Source organism: Dreissena polymorpha, chromosome 3 (genome assembly GCF_020536995.1).
Source record: "Dreissena polymorpha isolate Duluth1 chromosome 3, UMN_Dpol_1.0, whole genome shotgun sequence".
Classification (NCBI taxonomy): Eukaryota; Metazoa; Mollusca; class Bivalvia; order Myida; family Dreissenidae; genus Dreissena; species Dreissena polymorpha.
Window position 1 is genome coordinate 77,475,700 of NC_068357.1, and position 16,334 is coordinate 77,492,033.

The window sequence follows — 16,334 nt, forward strand, 5'->3', positions numbered from 1 at the left end:
AACCTTTAGTTACTGATGAGCAGCTAACAGCATAAAACCTGAACAGACTGAGAGTTACTGGCAGGCTGTTCTGGTTTTATGCTGGTTGCAAAAGCCATTTTCACTAAGCTTCTTATGGCGTAAAGAATGAAAGACCTGGTTTAACATGCTGAAACAAAGAGTGTCAAGATTGGTGTGTACAACGAAACAAACAACAACAATTATATTCAATCAAGAAAATCACTTTAATGTGTAACAAGGTATTCCCACACATATACAGGTTCTGATCAGTTATTATATGTTGTGAACATGAAATTGATCTATTTGTTGTTTGTTTTCATCATTATTTGTGTTCGTTCGTTACATGTTTATTTTTTCTGAAAGAAATTCCATGTCTGAGTTTTTTTGTTCTTAAAAAATGGTCGCGAAAATGTGTAAACTCAAGAGATTTTTGTGGTAAACACATAACCCGCTCGTAGATTGTGTTTAATGCCCGAGTTAGTAATCAGTAAAAACAAACTATAACACCAATAAAATTGTTTCAAAACTGCAGTTTCGTTCATACTTATGTTTTATTCAGACATAATTAGTAAAGTATTTTTTAATGTATGGAGTTATGGCGAATAAAAACATTGTTCAGTCAACCTTCTCTAAACGCGCCAATATAAATTCCACCACTTATTTCAAACCAGTAGGCGGAGTCTTAAATTTGCAGGTGGGCGTGACGTAACTTATCGACTGGTCTATAGACTTAACCTTGGTCTGTGATTTTTTTTTAATTTATTTTATTTTACTATTTTAAGGCAGTAGAAATATCTTGGCTTTGACCTAACTGGCCAAATCCCCATTATTCAGATGACTAGAGCATAAACATTTGTTTATGATAAAATATCTTGTTGATTAGATATGACCTGACTTGCCTGATTGCCATTATTTAGATAGCAGAGGCGAAAACACGCATTTATGATGAAATACCTTGTCGATTCAAGAAGACCTAAAGGACCATTATCCAAATGTCAGGGACATAAACTTGTGGACTTTTTATGCCCCCGGAAAGTATGATCGGGGGTATATTGTTTTTGGCCTGTCTGTCTGTCTTTCTTTCTGTCTGTCATTCTGTCCCAAAACTTTAACGTTACAGTAAAGTTTTGCAATAACTTTTGAAATATTGAACATAGCAACTTGATATTTGGCATGCATGTGTATCTCATGGAGCTGCACATTTTGAGTGGTGAAAGGTCAAGGTCATCCTTCAAGGTCATAGGTCAAAAAAAAGAAAAAAAAAGCTGCGCATTAGGGGGCATTGTGTTTCTGACAAACACATCTCTTGTTTAAATTTAAATGCCAAAAACTTAATCAACTTTCCCTTGCGGAACCTGCAACCACTGATTGCTATCCCTGCCTTACCTGCCCTGACTATATTTTCCAGATGGCTGGCAGTATTCCACTGGTATCGTACGGCTCGTGTCCTCCACCACAGGGCCACCTGGGAAATCCACCAGCATGGGAAAAAGTAAGTGGCTGGCTGGTCTGGGAAAATGGGCTTAATGAATGTGCGTTAAGTATCGTCCTAGATTAGCCTGTGCAGTGCCCAAATGCTATTCAGGGATGCCATTTTCTTTTTAGCTTTTGTGACCGGTCTTCGTCCGTCGTCCGTCCGTCCACATTTGTTCGTAAACACTCTAGAGGCCACATTTATTGTCCGATCTTCAGGAAACTTGGTCAGAAGATTTGTCCCAATGAAATCTCGAACGAGTTTGAAACTCAGTCATGTTGGGTTAAAAACTAGGTCACTAGGTAAAAAAAAAAAGAAAAAGCTTGTAAACACTGTAGAAGTCACATTTAATGCCCAATCTTCATGTTACTTTGTCTATATGTCTGTGTTAATGATATGTTGGTTGAGTTCAAAAGTGGTTTCGGTCCATTGAAAACATGGCCGCCAGTGGGCGGGGCAGTTTTCCTTATATGGCTATAGAGAAACCTTGTACACACTCTAGAAGTCACAATTTTTGCCCAATCATCATGAAAGTTAATCAAAACATTGGTTTTATTGATATGTCGACGAGTTATATAGTGAAAACATGTGAACACTCTAGAAGTCACATTTTTTGCCCAATTTTCATGAAATTTGGTCAGAACATTTGTTTCTTTGATACGAGAGTTGAGTTGGAAAATGTTTCCGGTCAGTTGAATAACATGGCTGCCAGGGGGTGGGGCAGTTTTCTTATATTTATATAGTAAAAAAAATCTTGTGAACACTCTAGAAGTCACATTTTTTGCCCAATCATCATGAAACTTTGTGAATAGATTTGTTTTTTTATATATCTCAGATGAGTTTGCAAATGGTCCCGATGGGTCAATAAACATGGCTGGCAGGGGGGTGGGGCAGTTTTCCTTATGTGACTATATAGAGAGAAACCTTGTGATCGAACACTATAGAAGTCACATTTTTTGCCTAATCATCGTGAAACTTAGTCAATACATTGGTTTTATTGATTTTTTGGACAAGTTGGAAAATGGCTCAGATCGGTGAAACACTTTTTTAGCTCACCTGATTGCTCAGGTGAGGTTTTAGGATTGGTCTTTGTCCGCTGTCCGTCCGTCCACATTTGGTTTATAAACACTCTAGCATTCACATTTCTAAAGCATTCTTTATCAAAGTTGCTGAAAGATCTCAGTCAAGTTTGATTATGAGCAAAATCACATGATTAATGCCATAATTATTGCCCTTAGATTGTCCAAATTTTCATTATATTATACAAAATCCTTGTAAGCGAAGTTTGATGTTTCGGGGGTCAACTCAAAATATAGGTCACCATTTCAAATATTACAAAAACAAAAACACTCCCTACGCCAGAGTTTTGTTTCAATTATGATGAAACTTGACCAGGATGTTTGTCTGGTCAATATCAAGGTGATGTTTGACCTTAGGTAAAGATTGAATGAACCGACTCCTTTCAGGTGAGCGAACTAGGGCCATCTTGGCCCTCTTGTTGTATTGTTTGTTTTAAGAAAGTGAAGAGAAAATCAAGTTAAGGCGGAAATGTTTGTCCCTGAATAGCCTGTGCAGACTGCACAGGCTTATCTGTGATAGCACTTTATGCACATACATCAAACATCTTGTTTCCCGGATGAGGCTCATTTAAATATTTAAAAGATTAAATATTTACTTAAGTAAAATTTTATAAAGTAGCCGATTCTTTAACTTTAGCAACAGGTGTTATTTCAAAATATTATTTCCAGAATATATGCAGAGTCATGTTTTTAAGTATATCAGAAATTACATTGGGGCCATCATTAAAAATTAAAAATGTCGAAGTTAATTCTTTTGTCTTGACTCTATCTTATAATGGGCTTTATGGAAATGCAAGCATCTGTGCTTCTTTGACAATCGTTTTAACCCTTTAAGCGCTGGAACCAAATTTTGAAGGCCTTTGCAAACAGTTTGGATCCATATGAGACGCCACAGAACGTGGCGTCTCATCAGGATCCAAACTGTTTGCTATTCTGATAGTATTCTTTGAAAAAAAATCAAAGAAAATGCTAATTTTAGATATTTAGCAGACAACATTTTAGCAGACGACAAATTTCCCAGCATGCAAAGGGTTAAAAAAAAAGTGCTGCATTGTGTGATCAATGATCAGAGGCATCCTCTTTGATAAAAAGAAGTCAGCAAAGCAGATTGAATACCAGGTGCCAGAATTGTGTGTTTTGTTTTTTGTGTTGACAATATTTGTTCAAAATATACTTATTTTTCACTTTCAAAGGCAATTTCTATTCTATTACATTTTGACGCTGAATGACTCCCCTCCCTCCCCCCAAATATAAAACATCTTTTCCTATCTCCCTACCCATTACCAGCAATCCTATGTAGGAGATGGCAAACAAACACTGTTATAAGGTTGGCCTTGCTCTTGGCTTACATGCAATGTGTTGTAAACCATCAAGGATATGCGGTGCTTATGCAGCGCCTTTCTGAAGGCACCCTAAATTTAAAAAAAGTTGACATGTGACTCGACATCACTTTTACCATATCATTGATTGCTTATCTGAAACTATGATATGTTGTCATTACAGGACAGTTCAATTCCACAAAACTAGTTTTGTCATCACGGAACAGTTCATTGTCATAACACCAGTTTTGTCATTACAGGACAGTTCATCTTCACAATACCAGTTTCCTGCTGGAACCACAACAAACAACCTACTTCACAAATGTATCAACCAGCCCCGTTCTGTCGTCTGTGGTGTTCACTGGACAGAAGACATCAGTCTACACCCACCAAGATCATGTGATTCGCTACACACCAGAGACAGAATGGCATCGACATGTGCGACAGAAACAGCGGGACCTGGCTTTTATTGCCAAGAAACTTCAGTCAAAAAGTCCACCGTCTTCCCCAACGAAAGCCGTGAAATCTCCTGGTGCACTTGAATTACCTCCAGTGCAACCACATTTACATCAGGGGAGACAACCAAAGTCTTTACACTGTCAACCAACTGAATTCCCTCCCTTCCTCTATTATGCTATTCCCAAGGTGAGTTGAATGCAAATAAGTCTGGTTAGAATGTGTGTGATTTAGTTCAGAATTTCCAACTTTCTTATTGGTGATTTTTTTTTCAACCTTTTGTCTTTTCAAACAATTTGTGTTTTTTACCACAGATGTGTATGTTTTATCAAACAATAAATGCCTTGTTACTTGTCAAGGAATCTGTTTTTAAAATGCAAATAATAATTATCCACTCGTGAATTCTATTAATGACAACATAAGGTTTATTTTACTTTTCAGATCTTGTATTGCTGCCTTTAGAAAATACATAATCTTTGCAGGATACAGGATTTATGTTTGTCATAAATCATTTTTTACTGTGGAGTTATTTAGTACAGCAGAATTTCTTTTTGAGAATTTTGTAATTTAGCTGATATTAGCTCAAATCCCATAATGCATTGTTGAAGGATCACAGAAAATTGGTGCATATTTTTTTCAGGAAGTGACTGTGACATGTTTTCTTCAATCAAGTTCATCTCATGACAGCTGTATCACTTTCTTAACCTCACCATTAGGCCAAACAAGCCTCTTTGTGCCATCATAAATATGAGAATATTTGCAAATCGAAGAATATGCTAATTTTAGAGATTCAGCAGACGACATTTTAGCAGAAGACAAATTTCCCAGCATTCAAAGGGTTAAAAGCTATTTTATTATTTATATGATCCATGCCCTAGGAACATTTGCCTAACGTGGGTTCTTGCTTGTGCGTAAAATGTCCTTCCAGATAAGCCTGTGGAGTCTGCTATTTGTATTAAGCCCTATTTTCCCAGAGCAAGGCGCATATATATTTCCTGTTCAAATGTTGTCATGAAAAAAATACTTGTGACTTGCTGTGTTTTATTCATTTGCTTCACAAGTAAGATTTGTTTCCCTTGGACCATGGACTCGCCAGTCATTGCAGTTTATTTGTTGGCAGTTTGCCCCACCATCAGTTCTTCAAGTGTATTTGCGTAATAGTGATTGTACCAATAACATAAGGTTTATTTTACTTTTCAGATCTTGTATTGCTGCCTTTAGAAAATACATAATCTTTGCAGGATACAGGATTTATGTTTGTCATAAATCATTTTTTACTGTGGAGTTATTTAGTACAGCAGAATTTCTTTTTGAGAATTTTGTAATTAAGCTGATATTAGCTCGAATCCCATAATGCATTGTTGAAGGATCACAGAAAATTGGAGCATATTTTTTCAGGAAGTGACTGTGACATGTTTTCTTCAATCAAGTTCATCTCATGACAGCTGTATCACTTTCTTAACCTCACCATTAGGCCAAACAAGCCTCTTTGTGCCATCATAAATATGAGAATATTTGCAAGCTAGCAGAAAAATTGACTTGTGCAGTGCTTGCACTTAGATACTTGTTTCCATTAATGATAATAATGGTAAAATGACCTGCGTCGTGCAAAAATGTGTCTTATGCAAATTGCAGGGTAGATCTTAAACAGCCTGTGCAAATGCACAGGCTTGTTAGCTGTCCATGAATGTTACAACATAACACATTGCATCCCTGTATAGCAAAAAGGGTAGCTCAGAGCTGCAATGGCGGCATGTGGAATAAGATCCATTTTTACACAACGCTGCTCAAATATCCTCTGATATGTTTAACTTTCACAGCTTTGCACATCAATATCACAGTTCATAAACAAATCATATAGGAACTTTTTCTCAAAAAGCTTTTTTTCTCAAAATGGTGATTTCAATGACAGCTTTTGTGCATGACCAGGCTTAAATATCCACTGATATGCTAAACTCTTACACGTTACAGCTTTGTGTATAAATATCACAGTTTCTTAAGCAATCATATACGATTTTTGGCTCTTGATCACAATGCTGATTTTAATTACAACTTTTCTTTTACATTCAAGGTCCAAGCGCGGTCTCGCAGACAGTACGTTGTGGACCGTAGCTCCGCATGGGACAACATTGCTGCCGAGATGTGTGGTTCCCAGCAGGCATTCGTCTCCCTGCTGTATGGGGAACCGGAAATCTACGAGGAAGTTCGATACTGGTCAAGGTGGCGCTTCTTCCCGACACAGCCGTCTGGATTGTTTGGGTGCACTCCGAGATATGGCTACTCAGGAGTGTATGTTCCAGGTAAGTCCTTGTTAATGAACCTGGCTCTGGGGAAAGGAGGCTTAATGCATATGTGCAGTCTGCACAGGCTAGTCATGGACAACTCTTTTCACTTCAAAGGATTTTTTATGCCCCCGGATCGACTGATCAAGGGTATATTGTTTTGGGCCTGTCTGTCTGTCTGTTATTGTATGTGTCTGTCTGTCATTGTATGTGTCTGTCCAAAAACTTAACCTTGGTCATAACTTTTGCAATTTTGAAGATAGCAACTTGATATTTGGCATGCATGGGTATCTCATGGAGCTGCACATTTTGAGTGGTGAAAAGTCAAGGTAATCCTTTAAGGTCAAAGGTCAAATATATGGCTTCAAAGTGGCGCAGAGGGGGGCATTGTTTCACAAACACAGTTCTTGTTTGAAAATGATCCAGTCTAAGCGGAAAGTGTCATCCCTGATTAGCCTGTGCAAACTGCACAGGCTAATCTGGTATGACACTTAATTAATATGCATAAAGGGTCATATTGTTTGTTTCTGGAGATTGTAGTCAGCTTAATATCTGTTGTTATCTATAAGTTAATATTGTAAGGAAATTAGCATCATATTGTTTGACCCCAAAGTCATCATTGTATCGGATGTGTTGAGGAAACGGCCTGTGTCTGTAGCTCAAAGTTCAATGTCATACTTGAAGGTCAGACATTTTGCACACAATTCCTCTGTCCTAAGCTAAATAGGTCAAGTGCACACTCAGGTTGAAATTTTTACAGACTTGTAGTTTTGCAAAAAAAAGAGACTATATTTAGCTGCATCAACCCTTTCAGTGCGGGGACCGAATTTTGAAGGCCTTTGCAAACAGTTTGGATCCAGATGAGACGCCACAGAACGTGGCGTCTCATCAGGATCCAAACTGTTTCTATTCTGATAGTATTCTTTGAAAAAATCGAAGAATATGCTAATTTTAGAGATTCAGCAGACGACATTTTAGCAGAAGACAAATTTCCCAGCATTCAAAGGGTTAAAAGCTATTTTATTATTTATATGATCCATGCCCTAGGAACATTTGCCTAACGTGGGTTCTTGCTTGTGCGTAAAATGTCCTTCCTGTGGAGTCTGCTATTTGTATTAAGCCCTATTTTCCCAGAGCAAGGCGCATATATATTTCCTGTTCAAATGTTGTCATGAAAAAAATACTTGAGACTTTTGCTGTGTTTTCATCATTTGCTTCACAAGTAAGATTTGTTTCCCTTGGACCATGGATTTGCCAGTCATTGCCGTTTATTTGTTGGCAGTTTGCCCCACCATCAGTTCTTCAAGTGTATTTGCGTAATAGTGATTGTACCAATAACATACACCCCTGCTTTAACTACTCCAGAGCTCTTGTTAATTAATTGAAATGAATATTTGAGTGCATTGAAGTCACTTTAGACATTCCATAGGGAGTAGACTTAGTGTTGAACCATAATTGATTGGTTTTCATTCTCTAAAACAGCTCTTAATTAACAATTCTAATTACCATTTAAATTGGGTTTTCTAATTATGGAACAAATTGTACTGTCGTTGTCAGCTTTAATGCCTCCACACTCGTTTTTTAAACAAATGAACTCAAATGAACATGTGATTTTGGTAAATAATTTATATGGGACTTGTTTAAAAGTACCTTGATGGCTATTGATTAACTATTCTCAGTCTTGAAATTGTGGAACATTACTACTAGTGGTTGAAATTCTTGTAAAATGATTGTGAAAGTGGATGATTTGTTTGAGGTTTACAAAAATTAGCTGGTGATAATGCAAATAATACAGCACTAGTTGTGTTGTTGTTCTCTATTTGCCCCTCATTCTTTAAAAACATGGCAATCTGAACAGGCTAATCAGGGACAACACTTTCTATCAAGACTGGATTTTCCTTTAAATGAGACATAGTTTGTGTTTTTTAATCCATAAAAGTAAAAAAGTCCCTCATTAGCAAGCTCAGACTGCACAGGCTAATCTGGGGCAACACTTTACACACATGCATTACACCCAGTTTTCTGGGGCAACACTTTACAAACATGTATTACCCCCAGTATGGGGCAACACTTTACACACATGTATTACACCCAGTTTTCTGGGGCAACACTTTACACACATGCATTACACCCAGTTTTTCTGGGGCAACACTTTACACACATGCATTACACCCAGTTTTTCTGGGGCAACACTTTACATACATGCATTACACCCAGTTTTTCTGAGGCAACACTTTACACACATGCATTACACCCAGTTTTTCTGCGGCAACACTTTACACACATGCATTACACCCAGTTTTTCTGGGGCAACACTTTACACACATGCATTACACCCAGTTTTTCTGGGGCAACACTTTACATACATGCATTACACCCAGTTTTTCTGGGGCAACACTTTACACACATGCATTACACCCAGTTTTTCTGGGGCAACACTTTACACACATGCATTACACCCAGTTTTTCTGGGGCAACACTTTACACACATGCATTACACCCAATTTTTCCTAGGCTCATAATTATATACTTTGCTAACGATGAAAATAGTTTTAATAAGTCACAAACTGCAAAATAAATTCGATTCAATGAATTTGAATTAAGAAAATTTATTAAAAGAATCACAATGTTAATATTTCATGATAGGCTGGCTCAGTTTTTAAGCTGCATATTTACTTGAAAATGTTATCATTTAATTCCAGATATCTGAAGATGTTATGTATTGCACAAAGAATTTCATAAGCATTAGTCTTTCCAGGGAACAAATCCCAGTGTTGCATTTGCTTGAAATTACCAACTGTTTTTCATAAGCATGTGTAACATTATGAACAAAGGCTTTTGGGGGCTGCATCGTTTGTATTTTTGTATTTCTCCTATAGTCTATAAACACATAATTTGCCACCTAGGTGCAACAAGGTACCATGTGACATAGAAATTAGAAGGCATATCGTATCTTTTTGTACCAATGGGGCATATTATGAGCCACTGAGAATCTCGAATCAGAATAAAAGCAAAATTGTAAGTGAAGCTTTTGTTTCCCACAATTATACAAGCATGTTCCTAGTGTATAAGAAATCCATTGGATTTCTGACGTTTTATTCCCAGAAAACGACATATCATACCTTTTTTCGTGAAAATTGAGTTAAGCGTTATCAAATAAGCTCGCTCTGGAAAAAAGGGCATATTTGGCATGATGCACATTTTCACCTGACCTGGTTTAAATGTACTTGACAGAAAACTGTTATATTTGTACCTGCTTTCTAATCAAGTACCAAACACTGACTTTCAATTGTCCCTGAAGGATTCTATATAAGGAGACCTTACTCAAAACTTGTTATGCAATACTGAGTTTGTGTATTTACATCAAAGTTTGATTAGTGACTGTGCATAAAAAACATTTCCTGAAATATATTAGCTGCAGAATCAATTTAAAACATCTCCATTAATGACTTAAATAATTCATGCACAGCAGGTAATGAGCGGATAGGTGTTGGTTTAGTAATTATATTAATGATCCCAGGAGCTTTGCCTGCAATTGATTTGGTCATACCTAAATGATGGAGCTGTCACGAACGCTCTGAGCAAATCATGAATATTTCATTTAAAATATAAATGATTGCCTCACGCAAAAACACATTTATTTTTTATTCCAGTATTTTTATGCACCCAAAGGAGAGAATACAGTAGTGGCTTAGTCGATCCGTCGGTGTGGTTGTGGGTGTGTTTGTCCATCTCTAAGCATTTTGTGTATGCTGTATATTTTGTACGTCCTAGGTAGGATTTTTATGAAACTTCAGACTTTAACCCATTTATGCCTAGTGGACTATCCCATCCTTCTAAATTGGATCAATTTATTTCCAAAATTAGGGATGTCTAGTATATTTATTTCTATATTTTGAATATTTCTTACGGAAATTCCTTTAAGCAAACAGCACAGACCCAGATGAGACGCCACATCATGCGGCGTCTCATCTGGGTCTACGCTGTTAGCCAAGGCCTTTTTTCTAGACGCTATGCATAAACGGGTTAACTGTTACATGCCTTGTACCTAGATGCTATGTCTGTATTTTGATACAACAAATTACAACAAATACATCAATGGTATTATTACATTTAATCTGATTTTTTAATGAATCATAAACAAATCGTCTGTAAAATTGTATCTATGGGGGGTTCTTTTAAAAACAAAATGCGATATCAGTTTTATTTCCTAAATGAAAACAGTTGTGTTAATTTTCATAGAACAAGTAAAGGGAAATATATGTACAATAAGTCCTGGGTATGAACAATGTATGTTCTGCTTATGAGGCGTACACTAAATAATTGTGTCCGGTGGCCCGACCGTACCTAATTCTTTGCAGCCGGTCCGAATCTCTTTTTTTTAAGTCCAAAATTTTAAAAAAATCTGACCGCGTATTTTTTGGCGAGGCTCAATAAACTGTCTACATTATCCGCATAATTTTTTTTATTGTTATTGAAGCGCACGTGGTAGCTGGCCAATCAGCATTGAGTTTGCTCACACATAATATTGGGTCATTCATGCGCAGACACTGTATACTTGGAATACACAGTTGATACTGTCGTCTGCCAACAATATAGCGGCCGATGGCAAACGTCGTATTTAAAGATAAACAAAACTTAAGAAGCGTAACAATAAATTAATGATTTCTAAGCTGATCACTTTACACCTTTCTCCCGTCTATCGATCAGAATTAACAAAAAGATGATAATTTAATAATTAGTTCTATTGCGACAATATATCACCTTTCTGCTGATAATGGTTTAAAATTAAAAGGTGATAATTAAGTTGTTGTTTACCCACAAAAAATGCTATTGTAAAGCAATATGTCAACCAAATTGTACATTTGCTAGGTATTTCACTGTCTGCAGTGAAACAATATGCACACTTTAATTTATGTGCAAAACGCGTACAATTTTTCGGACTGTCGTTTTCGGATACATTATTTTTCGTCCCTTATAATTTATTTTCGTAGTTCTTTATAGAAGAAATAGAATGACGAATACACATGGGGTGATACGGACGGTGTGGTTAATAATATTTTGAATTGTATTCACCTGAAAATACAATTGGAAAGACAATAAAAAGAACAATTAGTAAGGGCTCTGGATGGGGTGGGGGATCTGCCCTTTATTCCTGTTGGGTTCCTGCGGCTGCGGTTCCAAGACCCCCGGAATATCTAATTTTCAGGATTTCAAATTTGGAACAATCGACACCACTATTAAATGTACATCTATAAAATAACTTGTGTTCGTACTTGGACAATTACCATACTATGTATTTCTATATTGAAAACTGTATGTTACATTATGATATGTGATATGCCCTTGTTGTCATTAAAAGAAATATAAACAAGTTGATAGTACAAGTATATATAATTATTTCAGAACCAGTTTTCGCGCACCGAAAAACAATAAACTGGTTGGCTCATTGAAATTTTGGGACAGCGCTAGCCCTGGTAGATAGACCCACGATACCAGTACATAATATAATCTGAAAATGTGGTCCTTTGGAAGCATAAACTGCATCCAAGAAATATAATAGCGCACCCAGTTTGATTGGGTCTGTTCATGGTGATAATGCTACATGCAACACCACTCGCTTCCCCCTAGCACGACTTTTGGGCTATTTAATATATAATAAATTATAAATAATATAGTATACACTCCATGATCCCAAAGGAACAGAAAGTATAACAACACTGAATCCCTATAGACACGGAGGGTCAAGCTTACTGCGACTTTAGTTATGCCTTTTATTGGTCATAAAATGGACTATTAAAGCCGTGCCAGAAGTCAACATTAAACTCGGAAATAAGGAACGCAACAAATGAAAAATTAATGAACAGCAAGTTTTTATTTCATAAAAGCATTAAAATACAGCCATATAGCATTACATACATCATCAAATTTATTGTACATACAGTTGTACACAAAAAATGAGAAGAAGATGCACCATGTACGACATTTTCGAAAAAAAAAAAAAAATTATTTGCCTACCTTATTTTTTTAAGCCATGTCAGTGGAAACAAACATTTTTTTTTTAGGCCTGATTAGTATAAACATGCATAAAGAAAATATATCGAATAATTTTTTTGAGAGAATGAATCACTTTTAGGAGTCAGTAAAAATCATTTTGTGTTTTGTGCATATTTAAATTAAAAATCCGTTTAAAGCATTCTAAGACAAGTATTTAAGCAAAGATGAAAACTACAGTTTTACTGTGGTTAACATCTTCTTTGAGTTTGTGACTAGAGTGTCTAAGAGCCGTAAGTTAGGCTTAGGCCCCAAGGTAGCACTGAGACAGTTTGTCAAGGCCATGGTCATGACCTTGGTTGGAATTCACCAACAAATTCGAAGACTTAAGCCTAAAAGTAAAAATATTTCTGAAACTGTTTCATTCTCAAAGTGAAATACAATTCAATATGACACACAATTTTATTTTTATTTTTTCTGACACAATTCTTAATTCTGAACAATTTATTAATGGCATAAGAACAATTTTTAACTTGTATTTATTTTATGCTTTCCGGTAGTTTATAGAGAAATATCAGTGAATTAAAACTGATAATTTCACTGTTTCAAACAGTGAAAATTAACAGTGAAAGTTATCGATAATGTTCATTGTTTACTGTGAAATGACGTCATTTTTTCGATGAAATTACGTCATTATCCCAGCGAAAATCTTTAGTTAAACTCTTAAACAATTTAAATAAACTGTGAAAAAAGCATAAAAAAAATAGCAAATTTGTTGGATTCGGTTAAATATGGATTTTAATTCACTTGTGATCATAGAAAAAATATATTTTCTATGATCACTCGTGAATTAAAATTGATAATCCACCAAATCCAACAAATATTCTCCATATATTTAAATGCTGAGCTTGGTTCTATGTCTATTCTTTATTCTTCAGTCTAAGCATATGTTGGTGAATATGGGCCCCAGTATCTCTTATAACTTCACAATCAATAGCTATTACCATCAAATGCTGGTGACATGAACTTAACAAGATTTATCCATTATGACAACAAGACCAGGTGTCTGGTCATTTTGACCCACTGTCAATCTGCTTTGTCCCTGATGGTCAGTGAACATTTTCTCTTAATTGCTCTAATTGATTGACCTTTCTGACCCATCTACATGCAATCTCTATGAAATCAAATATTAAGGTATAGCCTTTCAAATGTTGATGTATAATTTAGTTTCTATGTATTGTCATGATGACATCAAATCAGATTCATTATGCCCCCCTTCGAAGAAGAGGGGGTATATTGCTTTGCTCATGTCGGTCGGTCGGTCGGTAGGTCGGTCGGTCGGTCCGTCCACCAGGTGGTTGTCGTATGATAACTCAAGAAAGCATACGCCTAGGATCATGAAACTTCATAGGTAGATTGATCATGACTTGCAGATGACCCCTATTGATTTTGAGGTCACTAGGTCAAATGTCAAGGTCACGGTGACCCGAAATAGTAAAATGGTTTTTGGATGATAACTCAAGAACGCATACGCTTAGGATCATGAAACTTCATGGGTAGATTGATCATGACTCGCAGATGACCCCTATTGATTTTGAGGTCACTAGGTCAAAGGTCAAGGTCATGGTGACCCGAAATAGTAAAATGGTTTCCGGATGATAACTCAAGAACGCATACGCCTAGGATCATGAAACTTCATGGGTAGATTGATCATGACTCGCAGATGACCCCTATTAATTTTGAGGTCACTAGGTCAAAGGTCAAGGTCACGGTGACCCGAAATAGTGAAATGGTTTCCGGATGATAACTCAAGAACGCATACGCCTAGGATCATGAAACTTCATGGGTAGATTGATCATGACTCGCAGATGGCCCCTATTAATTTTGAGGTCACTAGGTCAAAGGTCAAGGTCACGGTGACCCAAAATAGTGAAATGGTTTCCGGATGATAACTCAAGAACGCATACGCCTAGAATCATGAAACTTCATGGGTAGATTGATCATGACTCGCAGATGACCCCTATCAATTTTGAGGTTACTAGGTCAAAGGTCAAGGTCACGGTGACCCGAAATACTAAAATGGTTTCCGGATGATAACTCAAGAACGCATACGCCTAGGATCATGAAACTTCATAGGTAGATTGATCATTTCTCGCAGATGACCCCTATTGATTTTGAGGTCACTAGGTCAAAGGTCAAGGTCACGGTGACCTGAAATAGTAAAATGGTTTTCGGATGATAACTCAAGAACGCTTTTGCCTAGGATCATGAAACTTCATAGGTAGATTGATCATGACTCGCAGATGACCCCTATTGATTTTGAGGTCACAAGGTCAAAGGGCAAGGTCACGATGACCCGAAATAGTAAAATGATTTTCGGATGATAACTCAAGAACGCTTTTGCCTAGGATCATGACACTTCATAGGTACATTGATCGTGACTCGCAGATGACCCCTATTGATTTTCAGGTCACTAGTTTTGTCTGAAATGATAGAGAAGGTTCTTATCAAAATGGATGGGATTCTTCCTACACTCACTTTATTTCCATTTTTTCAATCCATATGAGCCGTACTCTGTGAAAAAGGGTTTTAAACCTTAGCCACATTTTGTGGCGTCTCATCTGGATCCAAACTGTTTGCAAAGGCCTTCAAAATTCGGTTCCAGCACTCAAAGAGTTGATGCATGTGCCTAAAGTGTCATCCCAGATTAGCCTGTGCAGTCAGGTAATCAAACATGAGTTTTACAATTTTAAGACCATTTTGTCCAATGTAACTGTCAGACATAGAGAATACTAGGTTAGAGTTGAATACAGAGAAGTTTATGTTGCGAGGCTTAGAACGCCGGAAGCGCGAGCCTTGCCGAGCAACATAAACTTCTCTGTATTCAACGCTAATACTAGTATTCTATTTATCCCATTTGATTTTTTCAACGTGACATTTAACATAAATAGATCTAATAACCTTAACAATAATTTTAATTCAGTCATAAAAGCGCTTAAAATCTGACAAATGTAACCATGCGTAGTGATATACGTGTATTTGTTCTGGTACGCAAAATAGTCTTTAAAAAATTCACACACAAACTGTAAAACAAGTAAAAATATCACCATATGCCTACATTCAATTTTACGCAGTATGCGAATTTTAACACATTACGACCGCGAAAAGAAGATTTTACTTTACTATAATTCATTTTATTTTCGAAAGAAAATGATCAAAATCCAATATGGCGGCGATTGCTCCTGACAAAATGCTGTCGATGTCAACATACATGTACACCATCGACGACCTAGTTCTGGCTACCATAACTTTAAATGTCGCTTTTTATGATTTTTGACTGGCGCGACTTTGTACAGGTCTGACTACTGTACTAAATAAACTGTACACTGAAGTTTCTTTAGCTATGGAAGACCTTGACAATTTTGACGAGTAAACAGACAATTGCAGCGACTGACACTTTATTTGACAAAATACAGGGCAATACGTTTTCCGACTTCGGACGACGAATTTAAGGACGCGCATAACGTGTTTTTATATAATGTTATGGGTATGCCGTGTGTGATCCGATGCATCAATGGCGCCAATGTTAAAATCATTTCCCCAAGAACAGGGAACGACAAAAGTACAAACAAAAATCAAAACACGTAAGAACTAGTATCTTACCTTTAATAATCCTTTAAAATCCATCTACCGTAAAAATGCAGTCATAAGTCGAGATTTTTTACCTCCA

General features: G+C 36.7%; 1 protein-coding gene across 1 annotated transcript in view; it reads left to right on the plus strand.

The window, feature by feature from the left end:
• Positions 1–16,334, plus strand: part of LOC127874841 (chromatin-remodeling ATPase INO80-like) — a 136,724-nt gene that overhangs the window by 62,955 nt on the left and 57,435 nt on the right. Inside the window, exons 22-24 of the mRNA XM_052419482.1 lie at positions 1,409–1,492; positions 4,133–4,517; positions 6,400–6,628. Of these exons, the coding sequence (XP_052275442.1) occupies positions 1,409–1,492; positions 4,133–4,517; positions 6,400–6,628 (698 nt within the window). The remainder of the gene's footprint in view (positions 1–1,408; positions 1,493–4,132; positions 4,518–6,399; positions 6,629–16,334) is intronic.